Source organism: Oncorhynchus mykiss, chromosome 16, assembly GCF_057628025.1.
Source record: "Oncorhynchus mykiss isolate SJ-2025 chromosome 16, ASM5762802v1, whole genome shotgun sequence".
Classification (NCBI taxonomy): domain Eukaryota; kingdom Metazoa; phylum Chordata; class Actinopteri; order Salmoniformes; family Salmonidae; genus Oncorhynchus; species Oncorhynchus mykiss.
This window is the reverse complement of record NC_143037.1, coordinates 49363269-49381261: the sequence shown is the minus strand read 5'-3', so window position 1 is coordinate 49381261 and position 17993 is coordinate 49363269. Positions and strand designations below refer to the sequence as shown.

At 40.1% G+C, this 17993-nt stretch overlaps 2 protein-coding genes across 4 annotated transcripts in view; both read left to right on the top strand.

Moving 5' to 3' along the window:
* Positions 1-888: 888 nt before the first annotated feature.
* LOC110492767 (proteolipid protein 2) lies at positions 889-12329 on the top strand. The gene is made up of 5 exons (XM_021567247.3): positions 889-1577; positions 9264-9419; positions 9611-9709; positions 9875-9971; positions 10062-12329. Exons 1-5 carry the CDS (start codon positions 1482-1484, stop codon positions 10067-10069), a joined length of 456 nt encoding a protein of 151 aa, XP_021422922.2. The 5' UTR covers positions 889-1481; the 3' UTR covers positions 10070-12329.
* Positions 12330-14868: 2539 nt separating this feature from the next.
* LOC110491075 (uncharacterized) overlaps positions 14869-17993 on the top strand; it is a 48091-nt gene continuing 44966 nt past the window's right edge. The window contains exons 1-2 of one of the 3 annotated variants that reach the window (XM_036945825.2): positions 14869-15147; positions 15284-15348. In XM_036945825.2, coding sequence (XP_036801720.2) covers positions 15307-15348 — 42 coding nt within the window. In that variant the 5' untranslated portion in view covers positions 14869-15147; positions 15284-15306. Of the gene's footprint in view, positions 15349-17993 lie in introns of all 3 variants that reach the window. The other 2 variants (XR_016487317.1, XM_036945826.2) reach the window with 2 other exon arrangements.

The window sequence follows — 17993 nt, the reverse complement described above, 5'->3', positions numbered from 1 at the left end:
CCTGAAGATCACTGACATCATCATGATTCAACTTAGTTTTTTTCCCGCGTTCCCAGTTGTTTGAAAGCACCATAAATCCAGAGAATGCCAGACTTTTTTGCCCACTGTTCTGACTTGGTGGTGCACATGTAGCCTATAACCTGTTTTAGAGAAATGTAATCATCAAATATTGTAAGAGCTTTCATTGTCTGCTTAAATGCCCCCTTTATTAATCCTACTGTTCTGACTTGGTGTACAGGGACAACACTGTAAGAACGACCCATATTCTGAATTCTGTCACTGTACATTTCAAAAGAGCTGAACAAATAGTTATATTGACTATGTCCGTCCTAGCTCACTCATTGATGTCTTAATCGAAATTACTGATTGCCACTTATGCGCTTGTCATTCCCTTATGCCATAGTTTGTACATCTCAATTGTCAGTAGAAACCACATTTGTTGAAGCAAGTCAGCCATATCAGCTATGTTTTTTAAAGGCAGTAAATGAGGCTGAATGAACAGTTTCGCTGCCTGACAAGGTATTCGCTGATAGCCAGGTGTAGCAGTCGACACAATCCTGTCTTGGCGCTCTACTGACAATTCCTTCAACCTCATGGCTTGGTTTTTGCTTTGACATGCACTGTCAACGATGGGACCTTATATAGACAGGTGTATGCCTTTCCAAATCATGTCCAATCAATTGAATTTACCACAGGTGGACGGACTCCAATCAAGTTGTAGTAACATCTAAAGGATGATCAATGAAAACAGGATGCACCTGAGCTCAATTTCGAGTCTCACAGCAAAGGGTCTGAATACTTATGTAAATGTAATATTTACATTTGACATTTTTTATAAATGTGCAGACATTTAAAAAAAAAAGTGTTTTTGCTTTGTCGTTATGGGGTATTGTGTGTAGATTGATGAGGGGGGCGATTTAATCAATTTTAGAATAAGGCTGTAATGTAACAAAATGTGGACAAAAGTCAAGGGGCCTGAATACTTTCCTAATGCACTGTTGGTTGGTAGAGATCCTACAGAGTATTCCCCATCCACTTTAGCTGAGACAGGTAGACATGTTCTCTCTACAAGACAATATGTGTCCCATGTATAGTCTATTACAGTGTATTTCATTGGGGTTCTATTTTGAAGGTTTCCTCGTTACCATACGAAAGTGACGTCATCGTTTGTGCTGCTGGCAGAATACTAGTCCGTTTGTCGTTCTTTACTTCCTCCAAGCGAGTCAATTTAAAAGTGCACTTTCCTATTTCGTTTTTTAGTTTTGCTATGTCCATGTAGTTTAAAGTACTCACTCATTCGAAGTAGTCCCAACTTGGAGAGAAGAAAAACAAAATGTTAACCTGCAGTTAGGAGACAACATCAGTTCACTTTTTCTACTAACTGTAACTTAGCTGCAAAGTTGTCTTCATTGAGTTTTGCAACCTTGCAAAGGAAATACAGCCCTTAAAATTTGTTGGTAAACTCTACATTAAAGTTAGTTATGGCTGATACTGAGACCGTTGTCGCTGCGGGCTGCTTGGAAAAGTTGAAGTGTTACGTGAAGACTCGAAAGGGAACAATTCTCGCTGCTGAAATAGTAAGTTTGTTTCCTGTCACTGTTATAGGCAGAGACTCACACAAAGAGTAGACTAGCGCTGTACATTTGCCTGAATTTACTGCAATAGTAGTAGCCAAACTATGAATGGAAGGTCTGTTGTAGAAATATAATATCATTCCCTAGAATAGACCAATATAATGACATACTACTTTGTGTTACTTTACTACACTATTTCTGCAACATATACAGATCTATGAGTATTTCCATGATGCTATACCATTGATTTGTTCATAGTATGATAACAAATTGGTCCATTTTAAATCTTTGAGACAGTTGTGTGAACTTGACATGGAATGAGAACCATGTGCTCTTGGGGTTGGGGGTCAGGCCAAGGATTAGCCAAAGAGCTTCCAACTGTCACTTTTAAATAAATCAAAGTATATTTTATATTTGAGATTCTTCAATGTAGCCACCCTTTGCATTGATGACAGCTTTGCACACTCTTGGCATTTTCTCAACCAGCTTTATGAGATAGTCACTTTGAATGCGTGTCAACTAACAGGTGTGCCTTTTTAAAAGTACATTTGTGGAATTTCTTTCCTTCTTAATGTGTTTGAGCCAATCAGTTGTGTTGTGACAATGTAGGGTTCGTATTAGGGTTGCATATTTTGGGGAATATTCAGAGGTGGAAACTAGAGGTCGACCGATTATGATTTTTCAACTCCGATACCGATTATTGGAGGACCAAAAAAGCAGATACCGATGTAATCGGACAATTTTTATTTATTTATTTGTAATAATGACAATTACAACAATACTGAATGAACACTTTTATTATAACTTAATATAATACATCAATAAAATCAATATAGCCTCAAATAAATAATGACACATGTTCAATTTGGCTGGTGGTTCCTTTTAACATGAGTCTTCAATATTCCCAGGTAAGAAGTTTTAGGTTGTAGTTATTATAGGAATTATAGGACTATTTCTCTCTATACCATTTGTATTTAATTTACCTTTGACTATTGGATGTTCTTATAGGCACTATAGTATTGCCAGTGTAAAAGTATAGCTTCCGTCCCTCTCCTCGCCCCTACCTGGGCTCGAACCAGGAACACATCGACAACGGCCACCCTCGAAGCATCTTTTCGCTCCACAAAAAGCCGCGGCCTTTGCAGGGCAAGGGGAACAACTACTTCAAGGTCTCAGAGCGAGTGACGTCACAGATTGAAACGCTATTAGTGCGCACCCCGCTAACTAGCTAGCCATTTCACATCGGTTACACTAGCCTAATCTCAGGAGTTGATAGGCTTGAAGTGATAAACAGCTCAATGCTTGAAGCACAAGGAAGAGCTGCTGGTAATTGCAAGAAAGTGCTGTTTGAATGAATGCTTACGAGCCTGCTGCTTCCTACCACCGCTCAGTCAGACTGCTCTATCAAATATCAAATCATAGACTTAATTATAACATAACACACAGAAATACACGCCTTAGGTCATTAATATGGTCAAATCCGGAAACGATCATTTAGAAAACAAAACATTTATTATTTCAGTGATATACAGAACCGTTCCGTATTTTATTTAATGGGTGGCATCCCTAAGTCTAAATATTGCTGTTACATTGCACAACTTTCAATGTTATGTCATAATTATGTACAATTCTGGCAAATTAATTACGGTCTTTGTTAGGAAAAAATGGTCTTCACACAGTTCGCAATGAGCCATGCATATACCCTGACTGCTTGCAAGGGACGCAAGAGAAGTGACACAATTTGCTTGCAAGGGACGCAAGAGAAGTGACACAATTTCCCTAGTTAAAATAAATTCATTTTAGCAGGCAATATTAACTAAATATGCAGGTTTAAAAATATGTACTTGTGTATTGATTTTAAAGGAAGGCATTGATGTTTATGGTTATGTACACATTGATGCAACGATGGGGCTATTTTCGCGAATGCGCTTGTTAAATCATCACCCATTTGGCGAAGTAGGCTGTGATTTGATGAGAATGATATGCAACACAGGACAAGCTAGATAACTACACATGGTTGATGATATTACTAGTTTAACTAGTGATTATGTTAAGATTGATTGTTTTTTCTAAGATAAGTTTAATGCTAGCTAGCAACTTACCTTGGCTTCTTGCGGCACTCGCATAACAGGTAGTCAGCCTGCCACAGTCTCCTCGTGGAGTGCAATGTAATCGGCCACAATCGGTGTCCAAAAACGCAGATTGCCGATTGTTATGAAAACTTGTAATTGGCCATTCCAATTAATCGGTCGACCTCTAGTGGAAACTTTCCGTGGGAATATATGGGAATTAACGGGAATATATGGGAATAAATGGAAATATATGCAAATTAATATTAATACCATTTAAATATAGATGTTTTTTGCATTGGATATATTTACCATATATGGAGACAAACATAAACATTTTACCTTATCATAAGTAGACACAATTGCAAATGATTAAATCCTTCCAATAGAATTTAAAACTATTTAGCTACGAATTTAACTTTAATTAAATGAGTTGACTCTTCACATGGGATGATTTCACTGAACAACAAAAGAAAGGGAATATTGAATGATCCCCAATGATCCATCGCATTTCCAAAAAACGGTTTCAACATACATCTGTAAAATCATAGTCTAGAAACTAAAGCTTTGGTTGTATTCCTCTCAGGCTTCCATGTTTTCTCTCTGGACCTCCTCAATGTCCACCTCTTGAACATCAGACTCTCGGGCCTCATCTTCACTGTCACTTTCCAACCTTGTTGAGGATGGCTCGTGGTCAGGCTCTAAAAGCCAAAAATTTGCCCGGATGGCCACCAATTTTTCAACCCTTGTATTGGTCAGCCTGTTGTGTGCTTTGGTGTGTGTGTTCCCAAACAAGGACCAGTTGTGCTCTGAAGTGGCTGATGTTGGTGGGATTTGGAGGAGGAATGAGGCAACAGGGGAAAGAGCCTTCGATCCATAAAGTCCCTTCCACCAGGTGGCTGATGAGATATGTTGGCATGACTGCCATATTGTATCTCCGTCCCAAAGTCCTTGCTTGGAAGTGTACTTCTGACTGCCAAGAACCTTGCCCTCATCCAGGCCAAGGTGGCGAGACACGGTAGTGTTTACACCATAGGCCTTGTTGATCTCTGCACCAGTGCAAATACCTTCTGTCGTCCAAGGTCATTGATGACTGCCTTCAACTCATCTGCAATGTAGAGACTGGTGTGTCTGTTGTCCCTTGTGTCTGTGCTGTTGTAGAGTACTGGTTGAGGGGTGGAGAGGATGTAGTTAATTGTTCCTTGCCCACGAACATTCAACCACCCATCAGAGTTGATTGCAATACAGTCTGCTCTCTCTGATTTGCTTGACCTTCACTTGAACTCTGTTGAACTCTGCATCCAGCAACTGAGTAGATAAAGCATGTCTGGTTGGAGGGGTGTTTGCTGGGCGAAGAACTTTCAATAATCTCTTCCAATACACATTGCATGTTTGCATCAGAGGTGAACCAGTTGCATACACAGCTCGAGAAAGATATTCATCAGTATTTCTCTGACTACGTTCCTCCATTGAGTCAAAAAAAATTCTGATTCCAGGAGGACCATGAGCTGTTTCTATCGATAAGATGTCTGATTCATTATTTTCACCTCGAATAGAAGTAGAGGGACTTTTGTCAGAGGTTGCTTATTGTGAACGCTGAGGGAAATATATGCACTAGGCCAGATGATTCTTGCATTCTTCACATATCATTTGGCACAGTATTTGCAAATGTACACAGCTTTTCCTTCTACATTAGCTGCAGTGAAATGTCTCCACACATCAGATAGTGCCCGTGGCATTTTTCTGTATAGATTAGAAAAGAAGTAGTAAGGAATAAACCATTCCAATTCCATGTACAGATAAATAATTAAGCAGTTAGATTAAACAACTCCTTTGTAAGATAAATGTTTTAAAAGATAAATGTTTTAAAATTAAAAATGTATGGAAACAGGTGAATTAACACTCCTCAGTTAGCAGGCTAAACCCCACATGGTAGCAAAAACTAACAAGCGGAAATTGTTAACGAGTTAGAAATGATTTAAACACACTTTGCTGTAGGCTATTTACTAGTTTACAAAAATTAATGTATGTCATATAAAATATATTCACCCCACCTAGTATTGTAATCAAAACTTACCAGAAAGCCTGTAGTCCTTGGCTCAGACAGTGTGGTGGTGTGGGCTTATTAGCATCTCATTAGTGTGCAAGATCTTGAGAATCAGTTTTACATGTGATGGAAGAGTGCACTGCACATGTGATGGAAGACTGCACCCTGCATGCAGAGGGTTGCAATTCCATTGAATTGGGGATAGTTGAACCAAAATATGCTACAAGACCTAGAATTGCCTTATGTGTATCCCACAAAAAAGGTTCACTGTTATAAGCTAACTTTTTTGATGAATTTAAGCAAAATCCCCCAATTTCCCGGGCTTAACTTCCCATGGAAAATTTCCAGAAATTTACCGGAAAGTTTCCGACCCTTTCCAACCCTAGTTGGTATACAGACGATAGCCATATTTGGTAAAATACCAAGTCCATTTTATGGCAAGAACAGCTCAAAAATGCAAGAGAAATGACAGTCCATCATTACTTTAAGACGTGAAAGTCAGTCAGTATGGAACATTTTAAGAACTTTGAAAGTTCTTGAAGTGCAGTAGCAAAAACCATCAAGCGCTATGACGAAACTGGCTCTCATGAGGACTGCCACAGGAAAGGAAGACCCAGAGTTACCTCTGCTGCAGAGGATACCTTCATTAGCGTTAACCAGCCTCCGAAATATCAGACCAAGTAAATGCTTCACAGAGTTCAAGTAACAGACACATCTCAACATCAATTGTTCAGAGGAGACTGTGTGAATTAGGCCATGGTCAAATTGCTGAAAAGGAACCACTACTTAAGGACACCAATAATAGGAAGAGACTTGCTTGGACCAAGAAACACGAACAATGGGCAATAGATTGGTGGAAATCTGTCCTTTGGTCTGATGAGTCCAAATTTGAGATTTTTGGTTCCAACCGCCATGTCTTTGTGAGACGCAGAGTAGGTGAACGGATGATCTCTGCATGTGAAGTTCCCACTGTGAAGCATGGAGGAGGAGGTGTTATGGTGTGGGGGTGCTTTGCTGGTGACACTGTCACTGATTTATTTAAAATTGAAGGCACACTTCACCAGCATGACTACCACAGCATTCTGCAGCGATACGCCATCCCATCTGGTTTGGGCTTAGTGGGACTACCATTTATTTCTCACCAGGACAATGACCCAACACACCCCCAGGCTTTGTAAGGGCTATTTGACCAAGAAGGAGAGTGATGGAGTGCTGCATCATTTGACCAGGCCTCCGCAATCACCCTACCTCAATCCAGTTGAGATGGTTTGGGATGAGTTGGAAAAGCAGCCAACAAGTGCTCAGCATATGTGGGAACTCCTTTAAGAATGTTGGAAAAGCATTCCAGGTGAAGCTGGTTGAGAGAATTTCAAGAATGTGCAAAGCTGTCATCAAGGCAAAGGGTAGCTACATTGAAGAATCAAATATAAAATATATTTTGTTATTTGTTTCACCATTTTTTGGTTACTACATTATTTCATATGTGTGATTTCATAGTTTTGATGTATTCACTATTATTCTACAATGTAGACAATAGTACAAATAAAGAAAAACCCTTGAGTGAGTAGGTGTGTCCAAACTTTTGACTGGTACTGTATGTAAAGGCACTCCAGGAATAGACATATCTGAAAATCATTAAGAATCAGGTCTTAAGGCTTCTCTGTGGTGTTTTTATAGTTTCAAACATCCTGCACACAGTAGACCCCTTTTTATGTGCTCTACATCCTTGAGGTGTATTGTAGGTTCGTGGGTGTCCTCTGTTACCCATGTAAGTTTATTGGAGAGATCCATCCCACTACTCTGGTGGAGGTGTTGCATGAATTCTGATGGTCTACGGGTTGTCATTGTCCTAAAAAATCAGCACTCACTAATCTCTCCATTTCTAAAGATAAACAGTAATGTGTTTAACAGGTGTTCTGTTCTAAAGGAGGTGGTAACTCACAGGCTGAGTTTTCTCATTGAATGGAAAATAACAGAATGAAATAAAATTCTAGCGAGTTCTAGTTCTAGATTTGTAGAGTGGTCAGTGTTTTACCACACGGTAAGAGTCAGTGCTTTGCAGAGGTAATGGACATTTCAGATGATATGTGAGGTTCCTGCAGCCAGGGACAAGGAATGCAGGAATCGCTTAGCTTGCAACGCTACATGGCCTGGTTTAACATTCCAGGATTATTTCACATCTCGCAGGTCAGGTGGATGATCCCCTGTGGAATATCACAGAGATAGTGGGTGTTTCAAATAGTTTACATGCTATAGTTTACATAGAGCTTAGAGAGGATGATCATGTGATGAGAGATAAACAGGAGGACAACTCCTGCCAGGCTTAGTCAGTTAGGAAATACTAATTTCATATAATTTCCTGGCCCAGTGTTTCATAGTAACCCCATGTACAGTAAAGAATTGGCCTCTTTCTGATGCTATGGTACATGGCTTCTGAATTTAAATGGGCTATCGGTGTCATACTCCGAAACAAGCGTTCATCTATGATCTTAGACTCAGTGGTGGATAATTGACAACCATACTCTGCATGCTTCAGATCACACATGCTAAACGTGTTTTTCCACCTCTACAAAGTAGCTTTGAGTTGACATTTGAGACTAACTCCACCCTTCGAATCTGACATGATTGGTCTTGAACATGTCTTTGTGATAGCTACTGCCTGAGGTCAAAGTGAAACACACCCAGTGAGAAAATGCTTCCATGCAAGCTGAGTAACAAAGTCATTGCAGTAGTTCTGTATTTATAACAGTACCTATTATTATAAATGAATTAGACACGGGTCTTTTGCATCTCATAATGTTCACAGAAGCTAGTTCCAGTAGATTTTCCCCCTGGCATTTCTTTGTGTGAGCGCGTGTGTTTTAATTTCTCTGTGATATGGATTGCCACTCTGCTACTGCTTCTAGTTTGTTATTGGCTGTAATTATTGATGAAATGTTGGTAATTTCCTCATAGTTTAGCGTAAGAAGAACTGCTCTTAACTGGGTCTTTCAGAGTTGTTTTTCCTGTGGTGTAACAGTGAGGTGTCACAAATGGATGTGGCAGTTTCACCATTAAGAATTACAGTTTCAAATATATATATTTTTTTTTAGGATAAAAAAATATCAACCCCAACCCTGGGGTCTTAGTCAGTGTGATATAAACTACTAAATTGATTGGCATAAATGCCTACACAAGAATCAAAAAGGGTTCTTCGGCTGTCCCCATTGCAGAACCCTTTGAAGAACCTATTTTGGTTCCATGTAGAACCCTTTTTGGGTTCCATGTAGAACCCTTTCCACAGAGGGTTCTACGTGGAACCCAAAAGGGTTCTACTTGGAAAGAAAAAGGGTTCTCCTATGGTGGACAGCCGTAGAACCCCTTTGAAACCCTTTTTTCTATGTTTGTTGTTGTTTCGTGTGATTTGGGACAGTTTTTGCTGTTTGCGTCACCACAGGGTCTTTAACCCCACATAGACTATGTGAGTGGGTTTATTGTGTCAAATATTTCAAATATTTCCACGCAGGCTGCTTTTTCCGTCTTCTTCCTCGCTCTCTCTCCCCCATATTAATTTTCTGTCCTTTTTTCTTTCAGCTCATCAGTTTAATCATCCTAATCTGCTATGCTGCGTCATCTAATGGAGGTTATTCTGCGGTGGCCATCTGTGAGATGGTGTTCGCCATCCTCTTCTTTGTCGTCTTCATGATGGAAATGGACAAGTCCGTTCAGGTGGTCAACTGGGTCTGGAGTGTGAGTACAGTATATGTTTACACACACACAGACACAGACACACACGCACACAAACACAGAGAGACACAGGGAGAACGAGAAGCACACAGACACAAATTAAAGATGCATTCAAATCAAAACTAACAGTAACACAAGGACTTTCCAAGTGCCTTTAGAAGGACAATCATTCACTAATGATGGTCTCCTCCCAGGATCTTTTTCGTGCTGCTATTGGTGCAGCCCTGTACACCATCACCTCTCTAATCTGTGTGATTCGTGGAAAAGGGGACAGTGCCCTTATTGCCGGAGGGGTGAGTCAAATGTCTAACCAGCCTGAGATTTTTTAACAGATACAAATGAAAGCATCTCAAATTACTTACTTCTTCAGCTCTCAAATCATTCAGCCCAATTCATCACTGAAAGTAGAACTTGGTGGTTAGATTATGTTTAGATGAAACATTATTCCATTCCCTTAGGTGTTTGGCCTGCTGGCTGGGATCCTGTTTGCCTATGATGTCTACACCATCATCCTTGTCATCAAGAGCAACAGGCAGGATACAGCAGCTCCCACTGGTGGGTATTTTGGGTAAGGCTGCAGCTTTGCTGGGAACTACAGTTTGGAATTTGACATTTTCTTTGTTTTGTTCCCTGCTTTCTTTACAGATGTTTAAGCCCTCGAAGATAAACCCCATCTTAGTCATTGAAAGAAAATTACATTTGTGCAGGACGAGATGACAATGAAGAGAGAAAGAACTGCAGCAGGTTGGAAGGAAGTTTGATGCTCAAATGAAGAGATTAATAGCATAAATGAACCAATGTTAGGGTCAGAAGATAAACATCTACTGTACTATCTATGGCTGACACAGAGAGGATAATGTTATATTGCACTGAGATCATTATGTCCAAAAGAACCATGTAAATTCCAGGAGGGATTCCCTTAACAACCGCTGTTCCAGTCTCGGTGTACAATTCTACCGTTCCATTGTTCAATCTTTAGTCTGGTGAAAAAGGGAAAGATGTCAATATTATGCAGCATAAGGGGGTGGAAAGCTCTGGAAAGTTCACACTAGGACATCATTTATTTTCTGATCTAATGAACTATTGTGTAAAAAGATGTCTCTGTTGAATTACATCCACTGTTGAAATTTTGGTTTGTATTAGAAATTTGATTGTAGTATTACATTTATAGAGGTGCTCAGATTAATATAACATCATAATGTAACATCAATAGTTTTGGTACAAATGGCATTCTCTCTCTCTCTCTTTGTGGTCATAATTTCACCTCAGCGTCATAGCCCTCTCCATAACCCACTGTAATATATTAAAAATGTGCTGGTTGAATTAAGCCAAATTTTGCTTGCGTTTAGGCCTGGATTTAATCAGATTGAGTGTTAACCGGCATAGCGGATGTTTTGACATATGTTGGAGGTGTCACTGCAGTATGAGCTGACAAATAGGTGAGAGGCTGCTCTTGTGTGTCACAAACCACTTCCTTCCTTATTAATCCTACTGCGTTAGAAGTTCAAAACGGCGATAGAAAGTGTAGGTTAATGCATGTTTTCATGATAATTTGGATGGTGGAGATTTGTAGCCTATCAGTCAAATCGAGATATAGACAATGGAAACATCAAGCAGTGTTTGAACTTGTAAAGTGGCTGCATGGGATTTGTCGGATTATAAAATTGGGTGGTTTCGTTGCATCCAATAGCATGGTCCGCGATAAACTAACACAAGGAGCCGCTTGTGGATTTGACAGCTCTAACGCAGTTCCATCTCCGACACACCAAAACACCGCTATGCGGGTGTCTGCTAGTACGGATCTGCTATATAATCTAGCCCTTAGTCAAGGCACCTTCATTGAGGAGGACAGGCTCTTAGTACTGGCTGGCACAGAATAAATGGATTGGTATTAAACTCAAACGCATGGTTTCCATGTGTTCGTTACCATTCCATTCACTCTGTTACAGCGATTATTATGAGCCGTCCTCCCCTCAGCAGCCTCCTGTGCTGGAAACATTTGTAGTGCCTTAGTTGCATTGGTTGTTGGTTTGCCTCTTTTTCTACTTACCTAGCATTGAAAGGCCTACTGGCCACAATTAACCCTGCACTCATAGTAAGGTTTGATGTTCATTTGCCACCAAATAACTTCTCATGAGTACTCTTGCCATAAGAAAATAATGGGACAACATGTTTTCATTATCCTGGTTTTGAAATAATCTAATTCAGGTCAAGTGTGTTGCTTACCAGTTTTTCTTTGTGTGTTTTTTTAACCAATGATAAAATATTTTAACGAGATTTAATGTTGTACAAGAGAAATGTTACCTCAGTTAGTGCCCCCTTTTTTGTATGTTTGTATGCAGTCATAGTAGTAAACATTAATATTTTGATTATAGACTCGTAGAAAAACAACTAATTTAGAATGAGCAATTCATTAAATTAATTAGCAAAGAAGGGCATTTGATCAGTTATGTGGTTGCATTTCAGGATGCCTATGTTATAACTGTAATATCTTTTGTGAATGTTATCTCCAAAATATAAAGTACATTTCTCAAGGAAGAATTTGGCCTTAATGTTTTATATCGAACACGTTTTTAATGTATTTATTCATACTTTTGTGTGTATTTGAAATATTGAGGCATATACACAATGCTTTGCGCAATAAAAGCAAGTTGTTATTCAATTAGGAACCTCCTCTAATAACTGTGTCTGCACATTGTATAATCACATTGTTGTTATATACATAGTACTTACTAATGACTGTCTATACTGGTTTGTGACACTCACAAGTTCAAGGATCTGAGTGCTCTCTCTTAAACTACCACTAGATGGCAGCAGCTGCACTCTAATTGGAACCTGACCAGGGCTCATACTGTACTTTATTTTTTTTGTTCTCACACAGGCCTAAACGCAATAAAACCGAATGCTGCTAAATACTACGAATAATTACTCATGTTTGTTTAGAATTTCACTTGACCTAGATAACATTTTGTTTCATTTTCAGGGAACTAGGTCAACAAAACACCCTTTCACTATGAGTCTTTGGTTGTTCTGAACCCCCGTCAGTAAAATTAGCAGATGTACAGCTAATTTCCTGCAATTCTAAAAATGTTTTCATAGGATGGAGAGAAATGTTTTCATTTTTGAATATATCTGACTGGTCGGTATTTGAGAAGTTTACAAATTTACCAATCTAAAAATGTTTTGCTGGCATGGGCAAATTGACTGACATAACAAGAGAAAAATTGCTGATGCACAACCAAATTTTGATATTCCACCTTGTGTATTCTACTATTCTAACTCTCAACAGTAAGTTGACTGAGTTACGTTTTTTGAAATTGCCAATCCTCCATCTACAGTCTAGTCGGAGCAGCCAGATAGAGAAATCTATGTTCGCAAAAATATAATTGCAGTCACAACTCAAATGTCATTCAAAAGGCTTCCTCAAGCTGTGAACATGTAGGAATTGTTTTGGAGTCTGTGACACCAGTTGTGACACCAGTGTACCTGAATGCAGGTGATAGACCAAATGGGATTCAAAACCACAGACCTTTTTGAGGATTACATAAGGCCGACATTGGGAAGAGTTTTGGTATTCTTGGCCGATTTGAATGTTGAGATGGTGTCCATAATGCCACTCATTTAAATTGATTGTCCATTATTCGTTTAGTGCTCCTAACATAAAAAAAAACCCAGTGGGGAGTCACAATCCATTGGTCGTACAAGAAAGACTGGAAATGAATCCCTGATGTTGTGCTTGGCCCAGTTTTTAAGGCATTTTAAGGCTAAGTTCATCATTGGAACCATATAGATCCAATAGGATCCCTATTGTTCCAAAATGAACTTACAGTGCCGTGCGAAAGTATTCGGCCCCCTTGAACTTTGCGACCTTTTGCCACATTTCAGGCTTCAAACATAAAGATATAAAACTGTATTTTTTTGTGAAGAATCAACAACAAGTGGGACACAATCATGAAGTGGAACGACATTTATTGGTGATTTCAAACTTTTTTAACAAATCAAAAACTGAAAAATTGGGCGTGCAAAATTATTCAGCCCCTTTACTTTCAGTGCAGCAAACTCTCTCCAGAAGTTCAGTGAGGATCTATGAATGATCCAATGTTGACCTAAATGACTAATGATGATAAATACAATCCACCTGTGTGTAATCAAGTCTCCGTATAAATGCACCTGCACTGTGATAGTCTCAGAGGTCCGTTAAAAGCGCAGAGAGCATCATGAAGAACAAGGAACACACCAGGCAGGTCCGAGATACTGTTGTGAAGAAGTTTAAAGCCGGATTTGGATACAAAAAGATTTCCCAAGCTTTAAACATCCCAAGGAGCACTGTGCAAGCGATAATATTGAAATGGAAGGAGTATCAGACCACTGCAAATCTACCAAGACCTGGCCGTCCCACTAAACTTTCAGCTCATACAAAGAGAAGACTGATCAGAGATGCAGCCAAGAGGCCCATGATCACTCTGGATGAACTGCAGAGATCTACAGCTGAGGGGAGACTCTGTCCATAGGACAACAATCAGTCGTATATTGCACAAATCTGGCCTTTATGGAAGAGTGGCAAGAAGAAAGCCATTTCTTAAAGATATCCATAAAAAGTGTTGTTTAAAGTTTGCCACAAGCCACCTGGGAGACACACCAAACATGTGGAAGAAGGTGCTCTGGTCAGATGAAACCAAAATTGAACTTTTTGGCAATAATGCAAAACGTTATGTTTGGCGTAAAAGCAACACAGCTGAACACACCATCCCCACTGTCAAACATGGTGGTGGCAGCATCATGGTTTGGGCCTGCTTTTCTTCAGCAGGGACAGGGAAGATGGATAAAATTGATGGGAAGATGGATGGAGCCAAATACAGGACCATTCTGGAAGAAAACCTGATGGAGTCTGCAAAAGACCTGAGACTGGGACGGAGATTTGTCTTCCAACAAGACAATGATCCAAAACATAAAGCAAAATCTACAATGGAATGGTTCAAAAATAAACATATCCAGGTGTTAGAATGGCCAAGTCAAAGTCCAGACCTGAATCCAATCGAGAATCTGTGGAAAGAACTGAAAACTGCTGTTCACAAATGCTCTCCATCCAACCTCACTGAGCTCGAGCTGTTTTGCAAGGAGGAATGGGAAAAAATGTCAGTCTCTCGATGTGCAAAACTGATAGAGACATACCCCAAGCGACTTACAGCTGTAATCGCAGCAAAAGGTGGCGCTACAAAGTATTAACTTTTTGAGAGAAGGGGTTCCATCCTCCCAGGCCGGCTGCCTGGTGTTGGATTATTTAGGGCCAAAGTAGTGGGATGGAGTGGTGGGTTTCTGGGGATAGTGTATATGTGCAGGGTTAGATGGTGATGAAATTTCAGTTTTTCCCATTCGGCTTTTAATTGCGGTGACCAGTATGTGCAATCCGCACTCCGACCTGTAAAAGGCAGCAATAGGCAACACATCCTCTAGTCTGCCAGGAAAGCACACGAAGAAGAACATGGTAACAAATGGGCAATGATGAACCTCAATTTGAGGAGCACACTGTCTGGGCCCGGGACAAGAGTGGCAGAAGGAAGGGTGTAGCGTAGGTAAAACTATCGTCCAGCGCAGTGGGCTTCCACTCAATAAGTGCGGTCAATAGACATTGAAACCCGGTGCAGTCATCTAGGTGTAGGGTGCTTACGTGTGCGTCGGTGATTTTCAGACAACTCCAGCAAGTCGACTGTGCGTAAAACTCCAAGAAGAGGTTTGTACAAGTTCGTACTGTATGTATGACACATTTTATTGGAACATATTTTTTACTTTGTCCTGTGAATTCAGATGCCTCATGTATCCATCAACCTATTTTAAAAAAACCTCTTGACTATTTGGAAACAACCAAGCGGCTTGTTCTTAAACCATCGACATGTTCACGCGCGGATCTAAAAAGCGACGGTCGAATCGCTCGGTAAGTAGATCCGCCAGAACTACAGTATGTTGTGACATTGTTTTGTGTTTTTTAGAGTCCAGGGTATCTTGTTATCTGGAAAGTACTTGCATCGTTTAGAATACCTTTATTGACAATGAATAGCGTTCATAAAGGTAATCGAGTAGGCTGCAAGTAAATATATAACTTTAGGCTATTTTGTTCTGCCAACATTGATTAGCCTATGTATTTGTTTTACTGTTTGTTATCGGCTTGATGATAGACCTGTCTATGCGCTATGCGTTTTTGTATGTTATCATTTGACAAGTTGCTTTGCTTCCCTTGATTTAGTTTACAGAAATTCCGTTCTTTGTTTTATGACTCGAGTTGAATCGTGGTTGCGTGGGAGGGGCGTAAGGTCACTTCTTCGATGGCATTTACCTGCACAGGTTAGGGTTAGACAACTTCGAAGTAAAGCCCCCCCCCCCTCACCGACCCCAGGCCACACACTTAGGGAGCTCTGGTGTGTGCGTGCGTGCGTGTACGGACACTTATTGCACAAAGACAATGTCGTCTTTATTTAAGAACATTTACATGCCAAAGCATTTGAGTTTACACTTGTTGATGGTGCCAGGGAGGACATGTTTTAGTTGAACCATGCAGCCAAGGAGGACTAGTGTAGCTGTTGATATATTCAACATCTGGCTCCTATCAGCATTTCCAATGTCCTTTAAAAGTGAATCCCACTGTAATTATATTGGAAGGTTGGCTTGTGAAACTCATCACACACAACTGATCCACACTATGGTCTGCATTCATGACTACTCTATAACTACAGTATCTGTTCCATAAGAACTTCTGTGGAAGTGTTATTTGGACATTATATCAGACATATATATACATATATATATATTTATTTATTTCCATAAGGCACATGCAGGGGAGTATGTGTCTCCTTTCCTCTGCAGGAGCGTAAAAAATGTCAATAAAGCTTTTAGTCAGCATCATTTTAATAGCCTGACGCAATCCTCCTATCGCAAGCTAAACATGCAGGTAGTTGAGACATGCAATAGCTGCAACATTATGCCTCTTCGGTTTTGGCATGAGTTACTTGAAAGGGTGACTTGAAGTCAAGACACAACACAGTAAGCCAAGTGAGTTTGGTTGGTGTCAGCCTCTCATAGTCAAAGAGAGGATCAACTTTCAGGAAGCAATACAAGCATTATTACCAGAACATTTTATCCCTGTAGTTCTCTTATAAAAATCCCTATTGACAACATAATGAAATACTCACTGAGCCTCTGTAATATGAAGGTTAGCAATGCTAACAAGTACATGTACAATCCCGTAGCGAATGCTAACAAGGGCATTGAATGGAAAGGGAGATACCTAGTCAGTTGTACAACTGAATGCCTTCAACTGAAATGTGTCTTCCACATTTAACCCAACCCCTCTGAACCAGAGAGGTGCGGGGGGCTGCCTTAATCGACATCCACATCATCGGTGCCCGGGGAACAGTGGGTTAACTGCCTTGCTCAGGGGCAGAATGGCAGATTTTTACCTTGTCAGCTCGGTGATTCGACCCAGCAACCTTTTGGTTACTCGCCCAACGCTCCTACCCGCCAGGCTACCTGTTGAAAACATTTGATATAGTCTCAAACATAAACTATTTGCAGGACAGACATTAGGCTTACCGGGGTATTTGGCAAAATCCACTGGATGGTTTTTCAATACAGTCAAAACAATTTATTTTAAGTTTTTCAATACATTTGAATATTTGTGGTTAGTTAGTACCTGCAGTCCACTTGTGCAATATGCTAGGAGATAAAGCAGATTGTGTTCTTTATTTCACATGTCATATGATTTTACATTATGAAGCTTAGGGCTTACCATAGTTCCCTAGAACAGTTGAGCCAGTCACAGGTTTTTTTTTGTAAATAACACAACGGGAGAAAGCGGGAGCTGGTGAGTCAAGCTGTGTATTTGGTTTAACTTGCTAGTCAGCTAAGTAAGTGGCTACATTTAATAAGGAGACGGGGCATCATATAGTGTTTACTTTCTGCTGTGTTTGAGTAGTCAAAGCGCCTTTTTGATTACCTTGCATAGATTTTTTTTCTCCTCTCCGTTCTCGGCCCACCTGCTCCTCCCCCCTTTTCTCAGCAGGCAGGCCTGTTGCCCTAGCGACTCCACACAGACACAGCATGTACACCTACTGCTCCAAAGCCAGTACTGTTCTTCCTTCAGACAAGCATGCGTCAAAACTTTGTTCATTTGCACAATGTCTCTCGTTCACATTTGCTTGTAAATGTCCCAGCTCACCAAAAAAAAACTACCTATACTTCTATAACTTAGTGAGATGGATTTCCTGTCTTTGCAATTTGTGCACTCGTTAGCTAGCAGCCTCTATTGAAATGATCTATTAGTTAGTGAATTTATTTGCATTCTGGTAAGACACCCAATCTGCTTTTTTAGCGCCTCCTTGTGTACGAAGACCGTTATACTGTAAATCCGAGGATGAGAGAATGATGGTATGATTTGAAAATCTGGATACCGCCAAACCATAAGACATCCCAGCTCATAAAGTTATACAAGTAACTCAAAAATGCTACTCAGCTTCCTCCACACACAAAACAAACATTAGACTGCATGGCTATTGATCCAGGAGGGGATTCTCTGCTGTTACCAAG

What these genes read in the sequence shown, in the direction of transcription:
- LOC110492767 (XM_021567247.3), top strand. Translation starts at nt 1,482, where the DNA reads ATGGCTGATACTGAGACCGTTGTCGCTGCGGGCTGCTTGGAAAAGTTG. An exon ending in TGGTCAACTGGGTCTGGAGT is followed by an intron (nt 9,420 to 9,610) that starts GTGAGTACAGTA and finishes GTCTCCTCCCAG; the next exon opens with GATCTTTTTCGTGCTGCTAT. An exon ending in GTGCCCTTATTGCCGGAGGG is followed by an intron (nt 9,710 to 9,874) that starts GTGAGTCAAATG and finishes CCATTCCCTTAG; the next exon opens with GTGTTTGGCCTGCTGGCTGG.